The sequence below is a fragment of the Pseudopodoces humilis genome, chromosome 1, assembly GCF_049639895.1.
Source record: "Pseudopodoces humilis isolate 2021_Gansu_Grassland_sample_001 chromosome 1, ASM4963989v1, whole genome shotgun sequence".
Taxonomy (NCBI): Eukaryota; Metazoa; Chordata; class Aves; order Passeriformes; family Paridae; genus Pseudopodoces; species Pseudopodoces humilis.
The window spans coordinates 22501-47976 of record NC_142200.1 but is presented as its reverse complement, the minus strand read 5'-3'; the positions used below and the strand labels follow the sequence as shown (position 1 = coordinate 47976).

The following is a 25476-nucleotide window of genomic DNA, read 5'->3' as shown; positions in this document are numbered from 1 at the left end:
GCACAGATCCTGGCACAGTTCCTGGCATAGTTCCTGGCACAGATCCTGGCACAGCTCTGGCGTGGCGCTCACGCCCTGCCGGCCCCCGCATCCTCTTCTGGCCGGAGAACAGAGCTCTGGCACAGCCGCCAGCGGTGCAGAACATCTGGTCTGACACCTGGAGAGATCTGGGATCCGGGGATCCCCTGGGCAGCTGGGGAGATCTGGGATCCAGGGATCCCCTGGGGGAGATCTGGGATCCGGGGATCTCCCGGGGGAGATCTGGGATCCGGGGATCCCCTGGGCAGCTGGGGAGATCTGGGATCCAGGGATCCCCCGGGGGAGATCTGGGATCCGGGGATCCCCTGGGCAGCTGGAGAGATCTGGGATCCAGGGATCCCCCGGGGGAGATCTGGGATCCGGGGATCCCCTGGGCAGCTGGGGAGATCTGGGATCCAGGGATCCCCTGGGGGAGATCTGGGATCCGGGGATCCCACGGGCAGCTGGGGAGATCTGGGATCCGGGGATCCCCTGGGCGGGTGGGGAGATCTGCGAGCCGGGAACTGCGGCTGGCGCTGGGAACCGGAACCGGTGCCTTGATCCAGAGCTGGTGCTGCCACCCTGAGCTGCTGCCAGGTCCCGCAGCTGGTGCCGAGAGCAGCTCCAGGAACCGGAACCGGTGCCAGGAACAGGAACCGGTAACTGGAACCGGTACCAGGAAGTGGAGCCGGTACCAGGAACTGGAGCCAGTGGGACCCAGAGCCGGTACCAGGAACAGGAACTGGTACCAGGAACAGGAACTGGTACCAGGAACTGGAGCCAGTGGGACCCAGAGCTGGTGCCAGGAAGTGGAGCCGGTACCAGGAACAGGAACTGGAGGGAGAACAGGCGTGTGTGCAGCCCCAGTTCGTGTGTGCACACCTGGGTCTGGGCACACCCGGGTGCGGGCACACCTGTGAGCGGGCACACCTGTGAGCGGGCACACCGGGGTGCGGGCTCAGGCGGACACCGGCTGGCTGCAGGCCCGGCCCGGAGCATCACCCGTGTGCACGTCTGTGCACACGCACAACCGGAGGGGTCTCGGGGGCTTCAGAGACCCCCGGTGCCCCCCGCCACATCCACTCGTTGGCATGGCGTGGCACTGCCCCCCGACCCCCGGCCCCACCGGTGGCCTCCTCGGGGCCACCGCGTACCAAAGTGACCGCGGCAAGCCCAGCACAGCCGCACCCACCCCGCGGGGCGCGGAGAGCAGCGAGGAACCCCGGGACCCGACACCGGGGCGGCGCCGTGAGGCACCGGCAGCGCCGAGGTCGGGGTCCTCTCCCGGCTCCACAGGACACCCGGTCCCCACCGTGTCACCCGCTCAGACCCCCCGTTCGATCCCCACCGTGTCACCCGCTCAGACCCTCACCCGGTCCTCACCGTGTCACCCGCTCAGACCCCCGCCCGTTCTGGCTCCGGCCCTACCGGGGCTGCCGCTCGCTCCGTCCGTGCGGCTCCGGTGCTGGCGCAGCCGCTGTGGCCGCGGTCATGTGCCGGTGCCGGCACGGGCGCAGGGAGCGAATCCCCCGGGCAGAGCCGGACAAAGAGCCCTTTTCAGCGGCGCTGGGCCCCGCGGGCCCCTCGGCGTCAGGGGACAAAGGTCCGGCACGCTTGGCACCGCCAGCGCCGGGCACTCCCTGCCCGGGGCACCCGCGGGGCAGCGGCCTCTGCACGGGGTGGGCGTGCGGCCAGGACCCCCCCGGCCGCACCCCGGGCCCTCGGGGCTCCCACCGGCGATCCGGGGAGCGGGGCTGGGGCGGCTGGCACGGGGCTGGGAGGGATCCCGGGGCTGGGAGGGATCCCGGGGCTGGCACACGGCGGCGGGGCTGGCACACACCGGGCCGGTGCCACCGCACCCGGCCCCGGCACCGGGGGTCGGTCCCGCTGGTGCCACACCCCTGCCCGCTCCGTGGGGCTCCCCAAGGGGGTCCCCGAGACCCCCGGTCCCACTCGTGTCACACCCCTGCCCGTTCCGTGGGGCTCCCCAAGGGGGTCCCCGAGACCCCCGGCCCCACGCTCGCCCACCCGTGACCTGGGGCAGCTCAGTGGGCAGCACGGGCACGGAGGGGACCCCCTGCACCCCTCCCTGCCCCCCCTGCACCCCGCTGGGGGGTCCCACCCGGTGGGCAGCGGTGCCGCCAGCACTGCCCATGGAGGGGGCTCTGCCCCCACCCACGGGACACCCGGGTACCCCCCGGAACAGCTCGGGGAGTGGGTGGGGAGCAGGTGAGGAGCAGGTGAGGAGCAGGACGCAGGTGAGGAGCAGGGAACAGGCAGAGGTGCAGGAGTGGCCAGGTCCAGCCCTGGGGTGGCCCAGAGCCACCGCCCAGCACAGCCACCTGTCAGGGGGACACAGCACCCACACACAGGTGCGCAGCTCCCGGTGCTCCCAGCTGGGCCTGGGCCCCCATCCACACCAATCCCAGTCATCCCATTTGGGACTGGAACATCTCCCCCCACCCCCCAATCCCTCCTCAATCCCAGCCACGCAAAAGGTTCCAATTTATTCCAAATTTTATTTCCAGCTTCATTTAAAATTTCACTAATGTCACACAGGTGACCCCAAGTCCTCCTGTCCCCCTCCCGCCCTGGCACGGGGGTGCCCAGGAGCGTGCCCAGGTGAGGATCCCCCCGCCCCGAGCTCCTGGGCAGGGCAGGAACCTCCCTGCGCCCCGAGTCCCGACGGCAGGGCCCCCTGGACACCGAAACCCCCACAACAGCACCGGGACACGCCGGGGGGATAAAAGGGGGTCCTCGAAGCCGGGGGGGCTCAGAGGGGGCCCCCGTGGCGGCTGCGGCAGGTGATGAGGTACTGGGGGTAGGCCTGGGTGTCGTTGAAGATGACGAAGATGTCGGGCTGCCGGGGGTCATCCACCACGCTGTGGTAGCGCCGGGGGACCCCGGAGCCCTCCCGCAGCGGCGGCGCCCGCAGCCCCGCTCGCCCGGCCGCGAACTCCCCGCTCAGCACCTTGGCCATGAAGATGAACTTGGTGCCGCTGGCGCTGGGCGGCGAGTAGCGGTCCCGCGCCGAGACGGCCGCGCGCACCGCGAAGTACACGCCGAGCCCGTAGAGCGTGGCTGTGGGGGTGGGCGTCAGCCGGGGCACGGGGGGTGCCAGCGGCACCGTGCCCACCTCGGCACCCCCTTCCCGTGCACCCATGGTCACCCCATTCCTGTGCAGATGGCACCGTGCCCACCTCGGCACCCTGTTCCACACCGAGGGCACTGTGCCCATCTCACCACCCCATTCCCACACCGAGAGCACCGTGCCCACCTCGGCACCCCATTCCCATGCACCCATGGTCACCCCATTCCTGTGTTGATGGCACCATGCCCATCCCAGCACCCCATTACACACCGAGAGCATCGGGCCCACATTGGCACCCCATTCCCACACCGAGGGCACCGTGCCCATCCCAGCACCCCATTCCCACACCGAGGGCACCGTGCCCATCCCAGCACCCCATTACACACCGAGGGCACCGTGCCCACTTTGGCACCCCGTTCCACACTGAGAGCACCATGCCCATCCCAGCACCCCATTCCCACACCGACGGCACCGTACCCGTCTCAGCACCCTGTTACACCCCGAGAGCACCGTGCCCACCTCGGCACCCCTTTCCCGTGCACCCATGGTCACCCCATTACTGTGCAGATGGCACCACACCCACCTTGGCACCCCATTCCCACACCGAGGGCACCGTGCCCACCTCGGCACCCCGTTCCCACCCCGCGCTCGCCCCAGAGCTGCCCGGCGCTCACCGTTCTTCCCGCAGAAGCTGCGGTTGAAGCCGTGCAGGCAGATCTCGCGGCTGGAGGCCTTGGTGGTGCCGTGGAAGAGGACGCGCTCCACGGCGGTGCCGGCGGCGCAGGCCCGCTTGACGCTGCCTTTCTTCAGCTGGTACTGCTTGTACAGCACCGGGTGGATCAGCTTCTGCACCTGCCGGGCACCGCCGCGTCACCGCCGAGCCACGGGGACGCGCCGGGGGGGGACACGCGCCCACGCCCACCTGCACGATGCTGATCTGGTCCTGCAGCTCCTCCAGCGTCCCGCAGAAATGCTGCGCCGCCTCGGCGAACTCCTCCGAGTCCTCGGCCAGCGGCATCAGCCGCACCTCCTCCTCCAGCCCGGCCAGCTCCGGCCCTGCCGGACACGGTCCCGGTGAGCGCGGGCGCGGCGAGGGGCAGGGCCGGTCCCACGGTGCCCAGGCTCACCGAGCAGGCAGCAGGTGCCGTCCAGCGGGGGCTGGCTGCGGCACACGGGCACGGCGCGGGCGCTGCCGATGTCGAACTCCTCCATGCGCTCCAAATCCACGGTGAAGGGCCTCCCGTCCAGCACCAGATCCAGCCGGCGCTCCTGACGCAGCCAGGCCTGCTCCAGCTGCGCCGCGGCCTCGGGGCCGTAGGGGACAGCGGTGCCAGACGAGTCCCAGCGCACCCAGTGCGCGGTGGTGGCGGTGGTGGCGGTGGTGGCGGTGGCACCGTGCCGCGGCGGCGGCACGCTCCGGAGCAGCCACGCGAGCTCCTGTGCGGCAGGCTCCACGAAGCCGGCGAAGCCTCGCAGCGTGGCGGTGCCACCTTGCAGGGCGAGCGGCCCGGCGGGGCGGCGGCGCAGCAGGGCCAGCGCGCAGCGGCCGGCGGCTGGCAGCGCCCGCAGCCGCTCGCTCGCCACCTCCCGCGCCCGCAGCCGCGCCGCCAGCGCCCGCTCCAGCTCCCCCGGCACCGCCGACGCGTCCTGCTCCGAGGAGCAGAACACCGTCACCCGCACGGCGTCTGCCGCCAGCAGCGCCTCCTCCAGCGAGGCCTCCAGCGCGGCCAGCAGCCGGGCATCCTCCTCGGCCCGCTCCTGCTCCCGCTCCCGGCTGTAGGAGCGCAGGGACAGAGCGGTGGCGCGGGCCAGCTCCTCCTCCTCGCAGCACGTGCGGTCCATGGAGTACTGGATGGCCAGAGCCATCTGCACCTCCTCCTCCACGCCGGTGTCCGACAGCAGCTCCCTGGCACCGTCCCCGCCGGCCGCGCAGGGGAACTCGGCCTCCAGGTCCCACTCGCCGCTGGCGACGGGCTCGGGCCACGGGCCGGGGCTCCCACGCCCGGCGGGGCCGCGCGGCTGCAGCGCTGCCAGCACCTCCTTGATCTCCTCTGCGGGAGCAGCGCGGTGTCAGCCCCGGGGCAGCACCGGCCCCACGGCCCCCTCACCCCACTGCGGCACCGCAGCGGCACCGCCGCCCCTCACCTGCCCCTCACCTGCGCTGGAGCGAAAGCCGCTGTCGCCGCCCTCCCCGGTGTCCTCAGAAGCGGCGTCGCTGTCCTCGGGCAGGTCCCGGTGCCAGGAGGGCGAGCAGAGCTCCCGGTGGCTGCCTGGGGGCAGCAGCTCCTCCAGCTCCAGCTGCGGGCACGGACGGGCGGCATCGGGAGCGCTGCTGCGGCACAGCAGGCACCGGCACGGTGCCGGAGCGCTGGCGGTGAGGCTCACCTGCGGATCCGGAGGGCTCCAGGGCTCCCCGTGCAGCTGGATGATGCAGCCGAAGCGGCTCTCCAGCTGCCGCAGCAGGCTCTGCCCGGCCGGCTCCCGCAGGAAGCGGGCGACGCCGGGGAAGCGCAGCGTTGTGGGGTGCGAGGCCACCGAGTCCAGCAGGCTCTGCAGGAATTCCGCCACCGCCCGGCACCGGGCCGGCTCCCCGCTCACCTGGCGGCGCACGGGAAAAGGGCTCGGCACCGGGGCGCCAGCACCTGCCCGCTCACCTGGGCGGGTGTGGACAGGTGTGGGCAGGTGTGGGCAGCACCGCGGCGCGGGCGGCCTCTGGCACCGGGACGTGCCAAGAGCACGGGAAGGTGGGAGCACGGCACAGAGCCCTGCCCGCACCCCTGTCTGTACCTGTTGTCACCTGTCCTCACCTGCCTGTACCTGTTCTCACCTGTCCTCACGTGTCTGTACTCATCTGTACCTGTCCTCACTTGTCCTCACCTGCCTGTACCTGTCTGTACCTGTCCTCACCTGCCTGTACCTGTCTGTACCTGTTCTCACCTGCCTGTACCTGTCTGTACCTGTCCTCACCTGCCTGTACCCGCCTGTACCTGTCCTCACCTGCGTGCACCTGTCTGTACAAACCTGTATGTGTCTGTACACGCCTGTACCTGTCCTCACCTGCCTGTACCTGTCTGTACAAACCTGTACATGTCTGTACCTGTCTGTACCTGTCCTCACCTGCCTGTACCTGTCCTCACCTGTCTGTACCACCCTGTACCTGTCCTCCCCTGTCCTCCCCCTGTCCCAGCCCTGCCCGCCGCTCACCCGGAGCCCGGAGACGTCTCCCCCGTCCAGCGGCAGCAGGGTCACCCCGGGGACGCTGCCGAGCACGTCCCGGTAGTGCTGCTGCAGGAACCGCAGCGCTCCCGGTTCCGCCGGCACCAGCGCCTCGTCCTGCTGCAGCCCCGCCGCTGCCGGTTCTGCTTCTGGGAACAGCCCCGGGCGCTGGGCCTGGCCCGGCACGGCCCTGAACCCCTCCGTGTGCCGGTCCCGGCCGGGGCAGGCGGCTGGCGGCCGTCCCGGTGCTGGGTGCGATGTCGGTGCTGCCGGCAGTGCCGGGACTGCGACGGCCGCGTCCGGTGAGGGGCTCACGTGTGACACCGTGGGGTCTCTGAGCAAGGATGGAGCCGCGTCCGGTGAGGGGCTCACGTGTGACACCGTGGGGTCTCTGACTGAGGACGGAGCCGTGTTCTGCGGGGGGTTCACGTGTGCCACCGTGGGGTCTCTGTCCGGGGACACGGCCGTGTCCGGTGGGCAATCTCTGTCCAGCAAGGGGTCCGTGACCAGGTCTGAGTCAGGAGCAGGGGCCCTGTCCAGAGCAGGGACAGTGTCCGGGGGCAGGTCCGTGCTCCCCTGCAGCAGCTCCAGGAAGGGGTAGTGAGGGGCGAGCTCCAGCACCGCGTCCTGCAGCCGGTGTTGCCTCCGCAGCACCCGCTCGGCGGCTGGGGGAGGACAAACGGACGGGCAGCCGGCGGCCCGGAGCGGCCCCCCGCGGTCCCCGGGGCACCGGCGGGGGTTCCCTGCTCACCTGCCGCCTCCTGGAAGGTGACGATGGCCCCGTGGCCGCCCGGCAGCGGCCGCACGTGGCTCACGCGGCCGCCGCCGCTGCGCCGGTTCTCGAAGTAGAGCTCGAGCAGGTCCCGGCCGAGCGCCGGCCCCGCCGCCCGCACCAGCACCGCGGGGCTCTGCGGCGCCCGCAGCAGCGCCAGCCCCCGCTGCCGCGCCCGCTGCTCCGCCGAGGCCAGCTCTGCGGCACAACCGGCGCTGCCACAACCGGCGCTGCCACAACCGGCGCTGCCACCGCGCTCCGGCCGCCCCGCGGCTCCGTCCCTGTGCCACCATCCCCCAAACGCCGCCCCGCTGCTCCCGCCAGCTGTCCCCTGCCCCTCACTGCCCCCAGCCCCCTTGTGCCCCCACCCTCAGCAGGCTGCCCCTGTCACCCCAGCCCCTGCACCCCCACCCCAGTGCCCCCCAACCCCCTGGCGGCTCCATCCCGTCACCCCTGCCCTCCACCCACCCGGGGGTGCCCCCCGCGCTCCCCGGTCCCACCTGGGGGGGTGAGGGGGTCCCGCAGGCGCAGCGGGTGCCAGCCGGGCACGGAGCCCTGGCACAGGGTGACGGTGCCGGGGGGGACCCCCAGCAGGGTCTCCAGGGCTGAGTCCAGGTGCTGGGGGGGCGTCCTGGGGTCCGGGCAGTGCAGCAGCAGGTGGTGGGGGTCCCAGGGGGGGGCTGCACGCACCCCCAGCTCGGCCCCCCCCAGCCTGTGGCTGCCGTGAGCCAACACGTTCTGAGCATCTGAGGAGGGAAACGGGGGTCACCAGGGACCCCCCCCCGCGACCCCCGGGGGTACAGCACTGCTCCCCAGTGCTCCCAGTGGGACTGGGAACCCCCCCAGCCCACCCCAGTGCCCCCAGTGGGGCCAGGACCCCCCAAGCCCCATCCCAGTGAGAATGAGGCCCCCAAACCCCATCCCAGTGCTCCCAGTGGGACTGAGACCCCCAAATCCCATCACAGTGAGAATGAGACCCCCAAATCCCATCCCAGTGGGACTGAGACCCCCAAATCCCATCACAGTGAGAATGAGACCCCCAAATCCCATCCCAGTGGGACTGAGACCCCCAAATCCCATCCCAGTGGGACTGAGACCCCCAAATCCCATCACAGTGAGAATGAGACCCCCAAACCCCATCCCAGTGGGACTGAGACCACCAAACCCCATCCCAGTGCTCCCAGTGGGACTGGGAATCCCCCCAGCCCACCTCAGTGTCCTCAGTGGGGCCAGGACCCCCCAAACCCCATCCCAGTGGGACTGAGACCCCCAAATCCTATCCCAGTGGGACTGAGACCCCCAAACCCCATCCCAGTGATCCCAGCTGGAACTGGGAACCCCCCAGCCCACCTCAGTGCCCCCAGTGGGGCCAGGACCCCCCAAACTGCATCCCAGTGAGAATGAGGCCCCCAAACCCTATCCCAGTGCTCCCAGTGGGACTGAGACCCCCAAATCCCATCACAGTGAGAATGAGACCCCCAAACCCCACCCCAGTGATCCCAGTGAGACTGAGACCCCCAAACCCCACCCCAGTGGGACTGGGAGACCCCCATACCCCATCCCAGTGAGACTGAGACCCCCAAATCCCATCCCAGTGCCCCCAGTGGGACTGGGAACCCCCCCCACCCCATCCCACTGGGACTGAGACCCCCAAATCCCATCCCAGTGCTCCCAGTTGGAACTGGGACTCCACCCCCTTCCCTTCACGCTTACCCTGGGGGTCCTCGAAGGTGAGGAAGAGGAGGGGGCCAAGGCGCTGGCAGCTCTGCACGGGCCCCCCGCCCGAGCGCCGCCGGCTCTCGAAGTACAGGACCAGCAGCTCCTCGGGGGCGTCGGGGGGGACCCCCTGCACCTCCAGCACCCCCCCCGCCATCCTGGGGCACACATTTGGGAGTGGAACCCCAATTTACCCCCCCACTCCCCGCTCTGACCCCCCTTCCCCCGGGCCCACGACCCCCCCCGTGCGCCCCCCGCGACCCCAACTCCCCTCCCCAAACCCCCCGGCAGGGCCCCCCCCAGCCCTGCGTCCCCGGGAGGGACCCCCCACCCCACGGCCGGGGGCAGGACCCCCGCACCCCCGGGGCGGGACCCCCCGATGGCCCCGGACCTTGCACCCCCCCGTGGGACCCCCACACCCCCGGCAGGACCCCCCGATCGCCCCGGGGCGGGACCCCCCGATGGCCCCGGACCTTCCCCTTCCGTGGGAGCCCCGAATCCCCCTCGTGGGACCCCCCCACGCCCCGGGGCGGGACCCCCCGATCGCCCCGGACTTTCCCCCCTCGTGGGACCCCCGAATCCCCCTCGTGGGACCCCCCCACGCCCCGGGGCCGGACCCCCCCCACGCACCGGACACGGCTCCGCCCAGGCCGGGAACCGAAACCGAAACGGGACGAAAACGGGAAGGGGAAGGGCGGGGGGCGGGGGGCGGGCCCGGGGTGGGGACACAGGACGGGCCCCACGCGGGACACGGGGACACGGGACCGGCCCCGCCGGTGACAGCGGGACAGGTGACCGTCCCTCCTGCGTGAGCGGCCCCACGAGTGACCAGGGGACACAAAACTGACCCCAGACGTGGCGAGGGGACACGGGAAAGGAGCCGCGGGTACACGAGAATGGCACGGGGACACGGAGCAGCCCCGGGGTGGGGACAGGGGACACCGGGGGGGGGGACAGGGGACACCGCGGTGGGGGACAGGGGACACGGGGGTGGGGACAGGGGACACCGGGGGGGGAACAGGGGACACGGGGGGGGGGACAGGGAACTCCGGGGGGGGGGACAGGGGACACCGGGGGTGGGGACAGGGGCCCCGGGGGGGGGGGACAGGGGACACCGGGGTGGGGGACAGGGGACACCGGGGTGGGGGACAGGGGACACGGGGGTGGGGGACAGGGGACACCGGGGGTGGGGGACAGGGGACACCGGGGGTGGGGACAGGGGACACCGGGGGTGGGGACAGGGGACACCGGCGGGGGGGACAGGGGACACGGGGGGGGGACAGGGGACACGGGGGTGGGGACAGGGGACACCGGGGGGGGAACAGGGGACACCGGGGGGGGGACAGGGGACACCGGGGGGGGGGACAGGGGACACCGGGGGTGGGGACAGGGGACACCGGGGTGGGGGGACAGGGGACACCGGGGTGGGGGGCAGGGGGCACGGGGGTGGGGGAGAGGGGACCCCGGGGGGGGGGGGGAGGGGACACCGGGGGTGGGGGACAGGGGACACCGGGGGTGGGGACAGGGGACACCGGCGGGGGGGACAGGGGACACGGGGGGGGGACAGGGGACACCGGGGGTGGGGACAGGGGACACCGGGGGGGGGGACAGGGGACACCGGGGGGGGGGACAGGGGACACCGGCGGGGGGGACAGGGGACACCGGGGGTGGGGACAGGGGACACCGGGGGGGGGGACAGGGGACACGGGGGGGGGACAGGGGACACCGGGGGTGGGGGACGGGGGACACGGGGGTGGGGACAGGGGACACCGGGAGGGGGGACAGGGGACACGGGGGGGGGGACAGGGGACACCGGGGGGTGGGACAGGGGACACCGGGGGTGGGAGACAGGGGACACCGGGGGGGGGGACAGGGGACACGGGGGGGGGACAGGGGACACCGGGGGGGGGGGGCGGGGGACACGGGGGTGGGACAGGGGACACCGGGGGTGGGGACAGGGGACACCGGGGGGGGGGACAGGGGACACCGGGCTGTCCCCACGCGTGACACGGCGGGGCCACCCCAGCGAATGCGCGCTGCCGCCACCAGGGGGCGCTGTGCTGCGCGGCCCCGCCCCTTAAAAGCCACGCCCCCTTAAAAGCCCCGCCCCTTAAAGCCACGCCCCCTTAAAAGTCCCGCCCCTGCGGCCTGCTCGGCGCCTGGCCACGCCCCCTCCCTAAGCCCCGCCCCCTGCAGCCTACGCAGCTCTCACGGCCTGACCCCGCCCCCTCGCTAAGCCCCGCCCCCTGCAGGCCCCGCCCACCCCCGCGCAGCGAGCGGACCCGCGCAGCTCGGCCCGGCCGGTGAGCGGGGGCAGGGGGGGCTCGGGGGGGTTCCGGGGGGCTCCGGGGCTCGCACGGGGGGTGCGGGAGGAGAGCGGTGGGTGCGGGAACCCCGGAGCCGCCGCCGAGCGCGGTTCCCTCCGCCGCTTCCCGCTGCCGCATTCCGCAGCGCGCGGGGCTCGGTGCGAGCGGGGGGGGGGGTGGGGGGGGCGGCGGGGCCGAGCGGGACCCCGCACCCCCCCGGGCACGGCGGGGGTCTCCCGGCCGCTCCCCCCTCCCCAAACGAGGCAGCGCTCGGGGATTAGGCTGGCTGGTGCCGTAAATAGGCCGCGGCGGGGCTTTACCGAGCAAAGCGGCTTACGGGGCTCGGAGAGAACCGCCGGGGGGGGGGGGGGAGCGGGCGGCGGCACCCCCGCAAACCCGTGATGCGGGAACACCGGCACCCCCGCAACGCCGCCCGCCGCGCCGTGGGCATCCCTGCGCCCCCCGCACGCCGGGCTGCGGCTCCCCTGCGCCCCCCGGACCCTCCCGCACACAGGGACCCCCCCGCACACCGAGACCCCCGCACACCGAGACCCCCGTACACCGAGACCCCCGCACACCGAGACCCCCCCACACCGAGACCCCCGCACACCGACCCCCCCGCACACCGAGACCCCCGCACACCGAGACCCCCGCACACCGAGACCCCCCCACACCGAGACCACCGCACACCGAGACCCCCGCACACCGAGACCCCCGCACACCGAGACCCCCGCACACCGACCCCCCCGCACACCGAGCCCCCCGAACCCCCCAAACCCCGCACACCGAGACCCCCCGTACACCGCACCCCGGGCTCCCCCCGCACCCCGTGCTGCGGGGTGTCTCCGGTACCCCCGAGCCCGTGCGGGGTGTCGCACCCGGTGCCCCCGGTAAAGCCTCCCCGGCGCTCCGTGCCCGCTCCGTGCCCCCCCCGCCCGGTGTCGGTGCCGCCCCCGCGGCTCCGCAGGGCCGAACCCCCCCGGTTCCGCCGCTCGCCCGGGGCGCGGGGCCGTCACGCGGCCGCGGTGCCTGCGCCACCGGCCGGAGCTGCCCGTTGGCCGGGCCGGGGCCGCTGCGGCACCGGAACAGCGGCGGTACCGGTACCGGAACAGCGGCGGTACCGGTACCACAGCGGTACCGCACCGGCACCGGAACAGCGGCGGTACCGGTACCACAGCGGTACCGCACCGGTACCGGAACAGCGGCGGTACCGGTACCACAGCGGTACCGCACCGGCACCGGAACAGCGGCGGTGCCGGACCGGCACTGCCGTCACAGCGGTACCGCGCCGCTGCCGGTACCGCGCCGGCCCCACACCGGTACCACACCGGTACTGCACCGGTACCGTGGCGCTGTTCCGCTGCCGGTACCGCACCGGTACCGCTGTTCCGCTGCCGGTACCGCACCGGTACCGCTGTTCCGCTGCCGGTACCGCACCGGTACCGCTGTTCCGCTGCCGGTACCGCAGCGCCGGGTGCGCGGTCCCCGCTCAGGGCGCAGCCGCCGCTCCCGCAGCGCTCGGTTTTGTAACCGGGCTCGGGCAGCGGGGGCGGCCCCGGGGCTGCGGCGGAGCCGGCCCGGTTCCGTGAGGCGGCACCGGGACCGGGACCGGGCCTGGCGGGACCCCGCTGCTCCCGGGGACGGCCCGAGGGGGCGGTGAGGCCGCGCCGGAGCTTCCCCCGCAGCGCTGCCGGTAATCGCGGCGGGGAGCGGGCCCGAACAGCGACCCCGGCCCGAACAGCGACCCCGGCCCGAACACCGACCCCCGACCCAAACAGCGACCCCGACCCAAACAGCGACCCCCGACCCAAACACCGACCCCGGCCCGAACAGCGACACCGACCCAAACACCGACCCCGGCCCGAACAGCGACACCGACCCAAACACCGACCCCGGCCCGAACAGCGACCCCGGCCCGAACAGCGACCCCCGACCCAAACAGCGACCCCGACCCAAACAGCGACCCCCGACCCAAACAGCGACCCCGGCCCGAACAGCGACCCCGACCCAAACAGCGACCCCGGCCCGAACACCGACCCCGGCCCGAACACCGACCCCGACCCAAACACCGACCCCGGCCCGAACAGCGACCCCGACCCAAACAGCGACCCCGGGCCCGAACAGCGACCCCCGACCCAAACAGCGACCCCCGGCCCGAACAGCGACCCCCCCCCCAACAGCGACCCCGCACAGCGACCCCGACCCAAACAGCGACCCCGGCCCGAACAGCGACCCGCGGTCCAAACAGCGACCCCCGACCCAAACAGCGACCCCCGGCCCGAACAGCGACCCCGACCCAAACAGCGACCCCCGGCCCGAACAGCGACCCCGACCCAAACAGCGACCCCCGGCCCGAACACCGACCCCGACCCAAACAGCGACCCCGACCCAAACAGCGACCCCCGGCCCGAACAGCGACCCCCGGCCCAAACAGCGACCCCCGGCCCGAACACCGACCCCCGACCCAAACAGCGACCCCGCACAGCGACCCCGGCCCAAACAGCGACCCCCGCCCCAAACAGCGACCCCCGGCCCGAACAGGGACCCCGGCCCAAACAGCGACCCCCGGCCCGAACAGGGACCCCGGCCCAAACAGCGACCCCCGGTCCCGCACATCGCCCCCGGCCCCGGGGCTGTTGCCATGGCAACGGGCTGGCCGCCGCCATCTTGTGCGGCCGCGGGGGCGGGGGGAGCGGGACGGGACCCCCGATGGTGGGGACCCCAAACCGGGGCTGAAATACCGGGAATGAAACACCGGGGACCCCAAACCGGGACTGCCCGGGGGCTGCAGTGGCTGTGGGGGTCTGGGGGCTGCACTGGGTGGTCTCTGGGGGTCCACTAGGTGGGTCTGCCGGCTGCACTGGGTCGTCTCGGGAGGCTGCACTGGGTGGTCTCGGGGGCTGCACTGGGCGGGTCTGGGGGCGGCACTGGGTGGTCTCGGGGGGGGGGACAGTGCAGGGTGGGTCTGGGGGCTGCACTGGGTGGTCTCGGGGGCTGCACTGGGTGGGTCTGGGGACTGGACTGGGTGAGTCTGGGGGCTGCACTGGGTGCTCTCAGGGGGCTGCACTGGGTGGTCTCGGGGGGGGGTGACAGTGCAGGGTGGGTCTGGGGGGCTGCACTGGGTGGGTCTGGGGGCTGCACTGGGTGGTCTCGGGGGGTGCCAGCAGCAGGGGGGTGGCAGTGCCATCTCTAACCCCTGTCCCCCTCCCCACAGCGGCCGCCGCCCGGGGGTCGCCATGTCCCACGAGAAGAGTTTCCTGGTGACGAGCGACGGCTTCGGGGGGCAGCAGCCCCCCCCGGCCCCCCCGGCCTACCCGCAGCCCCCCTACCCCGTGGCCCCCTACCCCCTGCCCCAGTTTGCCCCCTACGCCCAGTCGGGTTTCACCCCGGGGCCGGGGCCGTACCCCCCCCCGGCCGGGCCGTACCCCCCCGGGCCGTACCCCCCCCCCGGGCCGGACCCCCAGGGGCCCCACGGGCAGGCCCCCTACGCCCAGCCCCAGCCCATGGTGCCCGGAGACCAGGACTGTGAGTCCGGGGGGGGGGGGCCTTCATTCTGGGGGGGCTCCATCCCGGGGGGATCCATCCTGGGGGGCTCTGTCCTGGGGGGCTCCATTCTGGGGGGGGTCCGTCCGGGTGGGATCCATCCCGGGGGGATCCATTCTGGGGGGCTCTGTCCTGGGGGGCACCATTCTGGGGGGGTCCATCCCGGGGGGGCTCTGTCCTGGGGGGCTTCATTCTGGGGGGGCTTCATTCTGGGGGGCTCCATTCTGGGGGGATCCATCCCGGGGGGGCTTTGTCCTGGGGGGCTCCATTCTGGGGGGGGTCCGTCCCGGGGGGATCCATCCCGGGGGGGCTTTGTCCTGGGGGGCTCCATTCTGGGGGGGGTCCGTCCCGGGGGGACCCATCCCGGGGGGGCTCTGTCCTGGGGGGTTTCATTCTGGGGGGGCTTCATTCTGGGGGGGGTCCGTCCCGGGGGGGTCCATCCCGGGGGGGCTCTGGATGGAGTGTGGGACCCTCCTGGCTGCCACATGGGGGGTGCAGACCCCCCCTCCCCGGGCTCCTGTTTGAGTCTGGGGGCTTCAGGGCTGGGGGGCGGCCCCTGGCTGTGGGCACTGGGGGGGTTCCCTGGGAGGGGGGGTCCCCGTTTTGGCCGTGCAGACATTGAGGGGCTCGGGGGGGGGGGGGGTCAGGGGGGGCAGCAGGGACCCCCCGCGGGTCCTGGGGGGCAGCTGGGGGGGATCCCTGGGAGGGGGGTCCCCCCTGCAGATATTGGGGGGCTCGGGGGGGGGCTCAGGATCCCCCCGCGCGGGTCCTGGGGGGCAGCTGGGGGTCCCTGCCGTGACCCTGCGGAAGGGAGACGCTGCCCAGCGCTGCGCCAGCCGGCTCTGCGGGGCACAGAACCCCACTACCCACAGCTCCTGGGACCCCCCCCAAATACCCAGTGCCGTGTCCCCCCTCCCCTCCCCGCAGCCCCCCTGCACAGCACCTACCACGAGGACGGGCCCCCCTCCTACTATGACAACCAGGACTTCCCCTCGGCGCACTGGGACGACAAGAGCATCCGGCAGGCCTTCATCCGCAAGGTCAGAGACCTTGGGGGGCTCCGGGGGGTTTGGGGGGGGTCGTGGGGACATCGGGGGGCTTGGGGGGTTTGGGGGGGGCTGGGGACATCGGGGGGCTCTGGGGGGCTGGGGGGTCCTGGGGGCATTGGGGGGCTCGGGGGGGCTGGGGGTCCTGGGGACATCGGGGGGGTTTGGGGGGCTTGGGGGGGTCCTGGGGACATCGGGGGGGTTTGGGGGGCTTGGGGGGTCCTGGGGACATCGGGGGGCTCTGGAGGGCTGGGGTGTCCTGGGGACATCAGAGGGTTTTGGGGGGGCTGGGGGGTCCTGGGGACATCGGGGGGGTTTGGGGGTTGTGGGGACATTGGGGGGCTCGGGGGGGCTGGGGGGTCCTGGGGACATCGGGGGGTTTGGGGGGGTCTGGGGACATTGGGGGACTTGGGGGGTTTGGGGGGGTCTGGGGACATCAGAGGGGTTTGGGGGGGCTTGGGGGTCCTGGGGACATTGGGGGGGCTTTGGGGGGTTTGGGGGGGGTTTGGGAACATCGGGGGGCTTGGGGGGTCGTGGGGACATCGGGGGGGGTTTGGGGGGTCGTGGGGACATCGGGGGGGGCTTGGGGGGTCGTGGGGACATCGGGGGGGTTTGGGGGGTCGTGGGGACATCGGGGGGGGTTTGGGGGGTCGTGGGGACATCGGGGGGGGTTTGGGGGGTCGTGGGGACCCCCCCCATCGCTGACTCGATCTTGCGGAGCGTGGCCCGGCTGGCTCAGGGATGAGGTTTCTCCTCTCTCGGGTTTGGAGCCTGCGGATCTTCGTGGGGTTCACTGGTTTTCTTCAGGAGTCCCAGTCTGGGGAGTAAAGAAATCGGGGGGGGGACTCTCCCCCTGCCTTGTGTTCCAGTTTATTTCTCTGAAGGGGAATCCAGAGGATTCCAAAGGAATCCAAAAGAGAGACCAAGGGTTGGGGGTCTGGGGGGTCTCCTTTTAACAGGGATTTTTGGAGGGAGGGAACCTCAGAGACAGAAACGATCGTTTTTCTCAGCTGCAAACTTTCTACAAATCGCGGTTACACACACCAAGATAAGAAATAACAGACAGCGACCTCTCCAAATGCCCGCAGAGGTGTGGGAGTATTCTCCGGAGAGGGGGGCTTGTTTTCCTGGCAGCACAGGGGGGAAAGGAAGGGAAGGGAAAGGAAACAAATGCTCTCAGCTCCCAGAGCTCAGAGCCGTTCTGGGACAGGGAAAAACAGAGTTACAAACTCCCGGCTTGGACAGAAGGGTCTCTCTTCTCCCAACCCCGCGCTTCCCTGGGCTAAAGAAACCTCAAGCAGCTGGAAATGCCAGCGGGGTCCTCTCTTTGCTCCATCCGCGGGGCTGAGCGGGGAAACTTCGGTGGCCGTGAGATCTCGACGTGGTAAAGAATTAGGAGAAGGAGAAGCTGGGGGGGAAATCGCAACTGAAAAAGGGGAAAAATGCATTTGAGTCTCTGAAGTGCAGCAGCCCGTCAGCCTCCCCACCTGTCCGCAGGTGTTCCTGGTGCTGACGCTGCAGCTGACCGTCACCTTCGCCTTCGTCACCGTCTTCACCTTCGTGAGCGGCGTGCGGGGCTTCGTGCAGCGCAACGTGTGGACGTACTACGTGTCCTACGCCGTCTTCTTCATCTCCCTCATCGTCCTCAGCTGCTGCGGAGACTTCCGCCGCAAGCACCCCTGGAACCTCGTGTCCCTGGTGGGCTGGGGGGCGCGGGGGGCACGGGGGGCACGGGGGACACAGGGGGCACAGGGGGGTATGGGGGGTATGGGGGGTCCTGGGAATGGGGGGCACAGGGGGGTATGGGGGGTACGGGGGGTACGGGGGGGTATGGGGGGTACGGGGGGCACGGGAATGGGGGGTCCTGGGAATGGGGGGCACGGGGGGCACGGGGGGCACGGGGGGCACGGGAATGGGGGGCACGGGGGGCACAGGGGGGTATGGGGGGTATGGAGGGGTGTCTGGGGGGTATGGGGGGTCCTGGGAATGGGGGGCACAGGGGTGTATGGGGGGTATGGGGGGTACGGGGGGGTATGGGGGGTATGGGGGGTACCGGGGGCACGACAGGTCCTGGGAATGGGAGGCACGGGGGGTTTGGGGACACTGAGGCAGGGGCACACAGAAGGTTGGGGACACCGAGGCAGGGACACTGAGACAGGGGACACCGAAGGCTGGGGACACTGAGGGTCAGGGCCACTGAGGGTTGGGGACACTGAGTATTTGGGGACACTGAGGCAGGGGACACTGAGGGTTTGGGGACACTGATCAGGGGACAGAGAGGGTTTGGGGACACTGAGGGTTTGGGGACACTGATCAGGGGACACTGAGGGTTTGGGGACACTCATCCAGGGGACGCGTGCCATGTTTGGGGACACTGACCCAGGGGACACCGAGGGTTTGGTGACACTGATCTTGGTGACACTGAGGCAGGGGACACTGACCCAGGTGACACTGACCCAGGTGACACTGACCCAGGGGACACTGAGGCAGGGGACACTGAGGCAGGTGACACTGACCCAGGGGACACTGATCCAGGGGACACTGACCCAGGGGACACTGAGGCAGGGGACACTGATCAGGGCACACGTGCCATGTTTTGGGGTGCCACGCTGCTCAGGCAGCCCTGACGTGTCCCCCCTGTCCCCCAGTCCATCCTGACCGTCAGCCTGTCCTACATGGTGGGGATGATCGCCAGCTTCTACGACACCGAGGCCGTCATCATGGCCGTGGGCATCACCGTCGTCGTCTGCTTCACCGTCGTCATCTTCTCGCTGCAGGTCAGCGCCAGGGCTGTCCCTGCTGGCTCTGGGGGCTCCACACCGGGGGTACAGCCCCCCTCGGGGTCCTGGGGGGGTCTGGGGTCTCCCCTCAGCTCCCTGCTGGGTCTGGGGGCTCTGGGGTCTCCCCTCTGAGCTCCCTGCTGGGTCTGGGGGCTCTGAACAGGGGGGTGACCCCTCCCTGAGCTCCCTGCTGGGTCTGGGGGCTCTGGGGTCTCCCCTCAGCTCCCTGCTGGGTCGGGGGGCTCCATACCGGGGGTACAGCCCCTCTCTGGGGTCCTGGGGGGGTCTGGGGTCTCCCCTCAGCTCCCTGCTGGGTCCTGGGGGGGTCTGGGGTCTCCCCTCAGCTCCCTGCTGGGTCCTGGGGGGGTCTGGGGTCTCCCCTCAGCTCCCTCCCGGGCCTTGGAGCCCCTGATGGGGTGTATGACTCTCCCTGAGCTCCCTGCTGGGTCTGGGGGCTCTCAACAGGGGGGTGACCCCTCTGAGGCCCCTGCTGGGTCTGGGGGCTCCACACGGGGCTCTGATCCCCCCCAATCCCCCTCCCCACAGACCAAGTACGATTTCACCTCGTGCCGGGGCGTCCTCATCATCTGCCTGGTCGTGCTCATCCTCTTCTCCATCCTCTGCATCTTCATCCGGAACCGCATCGTGGACATCGTCTACGCCTCGCTGGGGGCCCTGCTCTTCACCTGCGTGAGTCGGGGTCCCCAGGGGCTGGGGGGCACTGCTGGGGTCCCCTGGGGTGCTGGGGGGCACTGCTGGGGTCCCCTGGGGTTCTGGGGGGCACTGCTGGGGTCCCCAGGGGCTGTTCAGGGTCCCCAGGGGCTGGGGGGCAGAGTCGGGGTCCCCAGGGGCTGGGGGGCACTGCTGGGGTCCCCAGGGGCTGTTCAGGGTCCCCAGGTTGGGTTTAGGGGTTGGGGGTTGGGGTTAGGGGGGCAGTGCTGGGGTCCCCAAGTGCTTTGGGGGGCAGTGCTGGGGTCCCCAGGTTGGGTTTGGGGGTTGGGGTTAGGGTTAGGGGGGCAGTTCCCGGGTCCCCAGATTGGGGTTGGGGTTAGGGGGACAGTTCCAGGGTCCCCAGGTTGGGTTTAGGGGTTGGGGTTAGGGTTGTAGGGGTTGGTGCTGGGGTCCCCAGGTTGGGTTTAGGGGTTCGGGGTTAGGGTTGGGATTAGGGGGGCAGTGCCGGGGTCCCCAGTTTAGGGTTGGGGTTAGGTTTAGGGGGGCAGTGCCCCAGCACCCCTGGCTGCTCCAGCTCGGTGGGCACACACAGCATGGGGGTGTCCCCTGGGCTGGGGGGTGCAGGGGGGGTGCCCGGCCGGTTCGGGGCGGGGGGCAGCTCCCGGCGCCCCCCAACACTGCTCCGTCCCGCAGTTCCTGGCGGTGGACACGCAGCTGATCCTGGGGAACAAGCAGCTGGCGCTGAGCCCCGAGGAATACATCTTCGCCGCGCTCAACCTCTACACCGACATCATCAACATCTTCCTCTACATCCTCGCCATCATCGGCAGGGCCAAGGAGTAACCCCGGCCCGCCCCCCCCCCCCGCTCGGGACCCCCTCCCCGTAGCCGGTTTTGTTCTCTCATCGCGTTCCCCGGCGGTTCCTGCCCCGCGGGGCCCCCCCCGCTCCTCCCCACCGTGATCACGGTTCCCCCCCCTGCGCTGAACGCGGAGTGGGAGCACTTTGGAGCCCCCTCCCCCGTGTCCTGTCCCCTCCCCGTCCCCGCTCGGGCAGCGCGGGCAGGGGCGGTGGTGGCACTGCAGACCCCCGAGCCGCGGTCCCTGCCTCCCCAGCCACCCGGAGCCACTGTCCCCGTGTGTCCCCAGAGCCCCCGAGCACCCTCAGACCCTCCTGCTCTGAGCCACGCTCCCCTCACGGAGCCACTCCCCGACCCCCCCCAGGCCACCAGCCCTGCCTGTCCCCACCCCCGGACCCCTCCCGCCCCCTCCCCATCCCGGTCCTGCTGTTAATAAATCGTCTGGTTCATCTCCCGCGGCCCCGGCTCCATCCCAGCGCGTCCCCGAGGACAGCCTGGGGACACCGCGGCGGCACGGCCGGGTCAGGGCGGGTCCTGCTCCCGGGGGAAACGGCCTCGGGGGAGGTTGGAATTGGGAAATTGGGAAATCGGGATATTCCTTCCTGGAAAGGGCTGCCCAGCTGCGGCCGGAGTGCCCGGGGGTCGGTGATGGGCGCGCGTTCACGGCCTGCGGTGGCCTCGGCAGTGCCACGAGCAGCGCTGGGCTCGGAGCCTTTTCCATCCAACACAAATTCCACGATTCCTCCATTCCCGACCCGCTCCGTGGCGCTGGGCAGTGTTTCCATCTCCCTCTTCTCCCTGGAGAGGCGATCCCCGCTCTCCTGCGCCGATCCCTGCGCCGATCCCTGCGCCGCTCCCTGCGCCGCTCTCCTGCGCCGCTCCCTGCGCCGATCCCTGCGCTGCTCCCTGCGCCGGTCCCTGCGCTGCTCCCTGCGCCGATCCCTGCGCCGCTCCCTGCGCCGCTCCCTGCACCGATCCCTGCGCTGCTCCCTGCGCCGATCCCTGCGCCGATCCCTGCGCCGATCCCTGCGCCGATCCCTGCGCCGATCCCTGCGCCGATCCCTGCGCCGCTCCCTGCGCCGCTCCCTGCGCCGATCCCTGCGCTGCTCCCTGCACCGATCCCTGCGCCGATCCCTGCGCTGCTCCCTGCGCCGATCCCTGCGCTGCTCCCTGCGCCGATCCCTGCGCCGATCCCTGCGCTGCTCCCTGCGCCGATCCCTGCGCCGCTCCCTGCGCCGATCCCTGCGCTGCTCCCTGCGCCGATCCCTGCGCCGATCCCTGCGCCGATCCCTGCGCTGCTCCCCTCCTGCAGAGCTCCCAGAGCCGCTGGAAGGGTTCTAAGGTGGCACCGGCAGAGGCAGCAGCAAAAGCGGGTTGGAAATGGAAGCAAAATCAGGTTGGAAATGGAAGCAAAATCAGGTGTGAAATGGAAACGGGTTTGAAATGAAAGCAAAAGTGGGATTCAAATGAAAGCAAAAGCGGGTTTGAAATAAGAGGTTTGAAACTAAAGCAAAAGCGGGTTTGAAATGAAAGCAGGTTTGAAATGGAAGTGGGTTTGAAATGGAAGCAGGGGCAGGTTGGAAATGAGAGCAAAAGCAGGTTTGAAATGAAATAAAAGCAGGTTTGAAATGAAATAAAAGCAGGTTTGAAATGAAATAAAAGCAGGTTTGAAATGAAATAAAAGCAGGTTTGAAATGGAAGCAGGAGTGGGTTTGAAATAAAAGCGGGTTTGAAATGAAATAAAAATGGGTTTGAAATGAAATAAAAGTGGGTTTGAAATGAGGGCGGGTTTGAAATGAAATAAAAGTGGGTTTGAAATGAAATAAAAATGGGTTTGAAATGAAATAAAAATGGGTTTGAAATGAAATAAAAATGGGTTTGAAATGAAATAAAAGTGGGTTTGAAATGAAATAAAAATGGGTTTGAAATGAAATAAAAATGGGTTTGAAATGAAATAAAAGTGGGTTTGAAATGAAATAAAAGTGGGTTTGAAATGGAAGCGGGAGCAGGACGAGGTTCGAGGTTTGTCGGCTCTGCTGCTCGCTCGGTGTTTAAAGCAAACGGAGAAAAACAACCCGGAACCGACGAGTGCCGGGCGAGAATCGCTGCAGGCTGACCCGGGCTGCATCTAACGGGCTGCACAGGAGAGCAGTGCTGGTGATGCATTTCCTGCAGCTGCTGTCGGTGCATTTCCTGCAGCTGCTGGTGATGCATTTCCTGCAGCTGCTGTCGGTGCATTCCCTGCAGCACTCCCGGTGCATTCCCTGCTGCTGCTGCCGGTGCATTCCCTGCAGCACTCCCGGTGCATTCCCTGCAGCGCTCCCAGTGCATTCCCTGCAGCGCTCCCGGTGCATTCCCTGCAGCGCTCCCGGTGCATTCCCTGCAGCGCTCCCGGTGCATTCCCTGCAGTTCTCCCAGTGCATTCCCTGCAGCACTCCCAGTGCATTCCCTGCTGCTGCTGTCGGTGCATTCCCTGCAGCGCTCCCGGTGCATTCCCTGCAGTGCTCCCGGTGCATTCCCTGCCGCGCTCCCGGTGCATTCCCTGCAGCGCCCCCAGTGCATTCCCTGCAGCGATCCCGGTGCATTCCCTGCCGCGCTCCCGGTGCATTCCCTGCAGCGCCCCCAGTGCATTCCCTGCAGCGCCCCCAGTGCATTCCCTGCAGCGCCCCCAGTGCATTCCCTGCTGCTGCTGTCGGTGCATTCCCTGCAGTGCTCCCGGTGCATTCCCTGCAGCGCTCCCGGTGCATTCCCTGCAGCGCTCCCGGTGCATTCCCTGCAGCGCTCCCGGTGCATTCCCTGCAGCACTCCTGGTGCATTCCCTGCAGCGCTCCCAGTGCATTCCCTGCAGCGCTCCCGGTGCATTCCCTGCAGCTGCTGTTGGTGCATTTCCTGCAGCTGCTGGTGGTGCATTCCCTGCAGCGCTCCCAGTGCATTCCCTGCAGCGCTCCCGGTGCATTTCCTGCAACTGCTGCCAGTGCATTCCCTGCCGCGCTCCCGGTGAATTCCCTGCAGCGCCCCCAGTGCATTCCCTGCAGCTGCTGTTGGTGCATTCCCTGCAGCGCTCCCGGTGCATTCCCTGCAGCGCTCCCAGTGCATTCCCTGCAGCTGCTGTTGGTGCATTCCCTGCAGCTGCTGGTGGTGCATTCCCTGCAGCGCTCCCAGTGCATTCCCTGCAGCGCTCCCGGTGCATTCCCTGCAGCGCTCCCGGTGCATTCCCTGCAGCGCTCCCAGTGCATTCCCTGCAGCGCTCCCGGTGCATTCCCTGCAGCGCTCCCGGTGCATTCCCTGCAGTGCTCCCGGTGCATTCCCTGCAGCGCTCCCGGTGCATTCCCTGCAGCGCTCCCGGTGCATTCCCTGCTGCTGCTGTCGGTGCATTCCCTGCTGCTGCTGTCGGTGCATTCCCTGCAGCGCTCCCAGTGCATTCCCTGCAGCGCTCCCGGTGCATTCCCTGCAGCTGCTGTCGGTGCATTCCCTGCAGCGCTCCCGGTGCATTCCCTGCAGCTGCTGTCGGTGCATTCCCTGCAGCGCTCCCGGTGCATTCCCTGCAGCGCTCCCGGTGCATTCCCTGCAGCGCTCCCAGGGCTCAGGACGGCGTTTCCCAGCACAGGACAGAGGATTTTTTCCAGCGCCGTTTTCCATCCCGGCTGCAGCTCGGGCCAGGAGCTCTCTGCAAGCGCCGCAGCTGAAATTTCCGCTCGGGCTGCTCTTCTGGCACAGAAATGCGTCCCAAGGCCGCTGGTTAGAGGAGGAGCTCGTTGTCCCGCAGGAATTGCTGGCAGCGTTCCTGGTGAGCTCGGGAGGAGCTCGGCGCAGGTGCTGGGAAGGCAGAATCCGAAAGGAATTCTAAATATGACTCCGTAGCCAGAAAGGCTCAGGAAGAAACACAAATGAAAGCAGGGTTGGAGTAATTCAAACAAACTGAGCTGGTGTGGCAGAACACATTCTGTCCCCCCAAAAAACTGAGACCCCTCTCCCCAGCCCTATTAAAAAAAGGTCTAAAGGACCCTGAGATAACGAAAAGCACGCAAAAGCAGCGATTTCTGTCGGTCACACACAGATGTTTCTGTGTTAGTACACTCAGAAAGGTCGGTTAGTGAAGGAAAAGTCAATGTACAGATGATATAAACAATTGTAAAAGAGAATTCTCTCTCCTGGTTCTCTTCCCTTCGTCTCTCTTGGCCTTCTCTCCTCTCGCTTTCCACCCTCCTGCTGCTGCTTTTTCCTGCTCTTTCCTGCTCTTCTTGAACTCTTTTTCCCCGGCTCTCTCACTTCTCTCACTCTCTTTCTTACCAATCTTAAGTCTTGAGCTCATGGATTCACATTTTACCCCCTTTTGTGTTCTCTCCGAGCCTGCTCTGAGCTCTGCTGGCTCCTAGCAGAGCTCTCTCTCTCTCCCCCATGCCCTGAAATAAACTCCTAAACTTTAGAACGTTTTATATTGTTGGCTTTTCGCAAATATTAAAATGAATAATTTTAATTATTCGTTTTAATATTTGCAAAAGTATTAAATCATATTGAATAATTTTAATTATTCGTTATAATATTTGCAAAAATATTAAATAATATAATATCGAATAATTTTAATTATTCATCTTGGTATTTGCAAAAATATTAAATCATATTGAATAATTGTAATTATTCATTTGAATATTTGCAAAAGTATTAAATAATATTGAATAATTTTAATTATTCGTTTTAATATTTGCAAAAATATTAAATAATATAATATCGAATAATTTTAATTATTCATTTTAATATTCGCAAAAAATATTAAATAATATAATATCGAATAATTTTAATTATTCATTTCAATATTTGCAAAAAATATTAAATAATATAATATCGAATAATTTTAATTATTCGTTTTAATATTTGCAAAAATATTAAATCATATTGAATAATTTTAATTATTCATTTTAATATTTGCAAAAAATATTAAATAATATAATATCGAATAATTTTAATTATTCATTTTAATATTTGCAAAAATATTAAATAATATTTAATAATTGTAATTATTCATTTTAATATTTGCAAAAGTATTAAATAATATCGAATAATTTTAATTATTCATTTCAATATTTGCAAAAAATATTAAATAATATAATATCGAATAATTTTAATTATTCGTTTTAGTATTTGCAAAAATATTAAATCATATTGAATAATTTTAATTATTCATTTTAATATTTGCAAAAATATTAAATGATATAATAAAGAATAATTTTAATTATTCATTTTAATATTTGCAAAAATATCATAGAATTATACACTCTGCCAGCTCGGGGTTATGTGTATAAGAATGAGAAATTTTTGTTGTATTAATATAGTTTTCTTTATTTCTTTATTGATGAAATTTAGGAATAGTAGTATAATACATATATTGTATTATATTATTATATTATGGCTATGGTGTAGTATTAAAATAAAAACTGCTTTTGTTTGTGTAACCCAAAGAC

At 67.4% G+C, this 25476-nt stretch overlaps 3 protein-coding genes across 3 annotated transcripts; 2 read left to right on the top strand and 1 right to left on the bottom strand.

Annotated features, from left to right (window-relative positions):
- Nucleotides 1-2517: 2517 nt before the first annotated feature.
- On the bottom strand, nt 2518-9518 carry PARP10 (poly(ADP-ribose) polymerase family member 10). The gene is made up of 11 exons (XM_088061302.1): nt 9444-9518; nt 8811-8971; nt 7598-7843; nt 7077-7295; nt 6314-6990; nt 5495-5707; nt 5266-5407; nt 4237-5160; nt 4032-4165; nt 3784-3961; nt 2518-3099 (listed from the first exon to the last, which is right to left on the bottom strand). The coding sequence occupies exons 2-11, from the start codon at nt 8968-8970 to the stop codon at nt 2792-2794; spliced, it is 3201 nt and encodes a 1066-aa protein (XP_087917428.1). The 5' UTR covers nt 8971; nt 9444-9518; the 3' UTR covers nt 2518-2791.
- A 2002-nt stretch (nt 9519-11520) lies between these two features.
- Nucleotides 11521-13933, top strand: LOC148184975 (uncharacterized). The gene is made up of 2 exons (XM_088059709.1): nt 11521-12496; nt 12815-13933. Exons 1-2 carry the CDS (start codon nt 11521-11523, stop codon nt 13867-13869), a joined length of 2031 nt encoding a protein of 676 aa, XP_087915835.1. The 3' UTR covers nt 13870-13933.
- A 400-nt stretch (nt 13934-14333) lies between these two features.
- Nucleotides 14334-20429, top strand: GRINA (glutamate ionotropic receptor NMDA type subunit associated protein 1). Its single transcript, XM_088062252.1, has 6 exons — nt 14334-14644; nt 15590-15702; nt 17206-17406; nt 18357-18485; nt 19035-19178; nt 19854-20429. Exons 1-6 carry the CDS (start codon nt 14356-14358, stop codon nt 20001-20003), a joined length of 1026 nt encoding a protein of 341 aa, XP_087918378.1. The 5' UTR covers nt 14334-14355; the 3' UTR covers nt 20004-20429.
- Nucleotides 20430-25476: the final 5047 nt, after the last annotated feature.

Coding starts and splice junctions, on each gene's coding strand:
- PARP10 (XM_088061302.1), bottom strand. CDS start 8,970: ATGGCGGGGGGGGTGCTGGAGGTGCAGGGGGTCCCCCCCGACGCCCCC. Junction 7,296..7,597: donor GGACCCCCTCACCCCCCCAG/GTGGGACCGGGG, acceptor GTTGTGCCGCAG/AGCTGGCCTCGGCGGAGCAG. Junction 5,708..6,313: donor GAGACGTCTCCGGGCTCCGG/GTGAGCGGCGGG, acceptor GTGCGCCGCCAG/GTGAGCGGGGAGCCGGCCCG.
- GRINA (XM_088062252.1), top strand. CDS start 14,356: ATGTCCCACGAGAAGAGTTTCCTGGTGACGAGCGACGGCTTCGGGGGG. Junction 17,407..18,356: donor CCTGGAACCTCGTGTCCCTG/GTGGGCTGGGGG, acceptor CCTGTCCCCCAG/TCCATCCTGACCGTCAGCCT. Junction 18,486..19,034: donor TCGTCATCTTCTCGCTGCAG/GTCAGCGCCAGG, acceptor CCCTCCCCACAG/ACCAAGTACGATTTCACCTC.
- LOC148184975 (XM_088059709.1), top strand. CDS start 11,521: ATGCGGGAACACCGGCACCCCCGCAACGCCGCCCGCCGCGCCGTGGGC. Junction 12,497..12,814: donor CCGCTGCCGGTACCGCACCG/GTACCGCTGTTC, acceptor AGCGCTGCCGGT/AATCGCGGCGGGGAGCGGGC.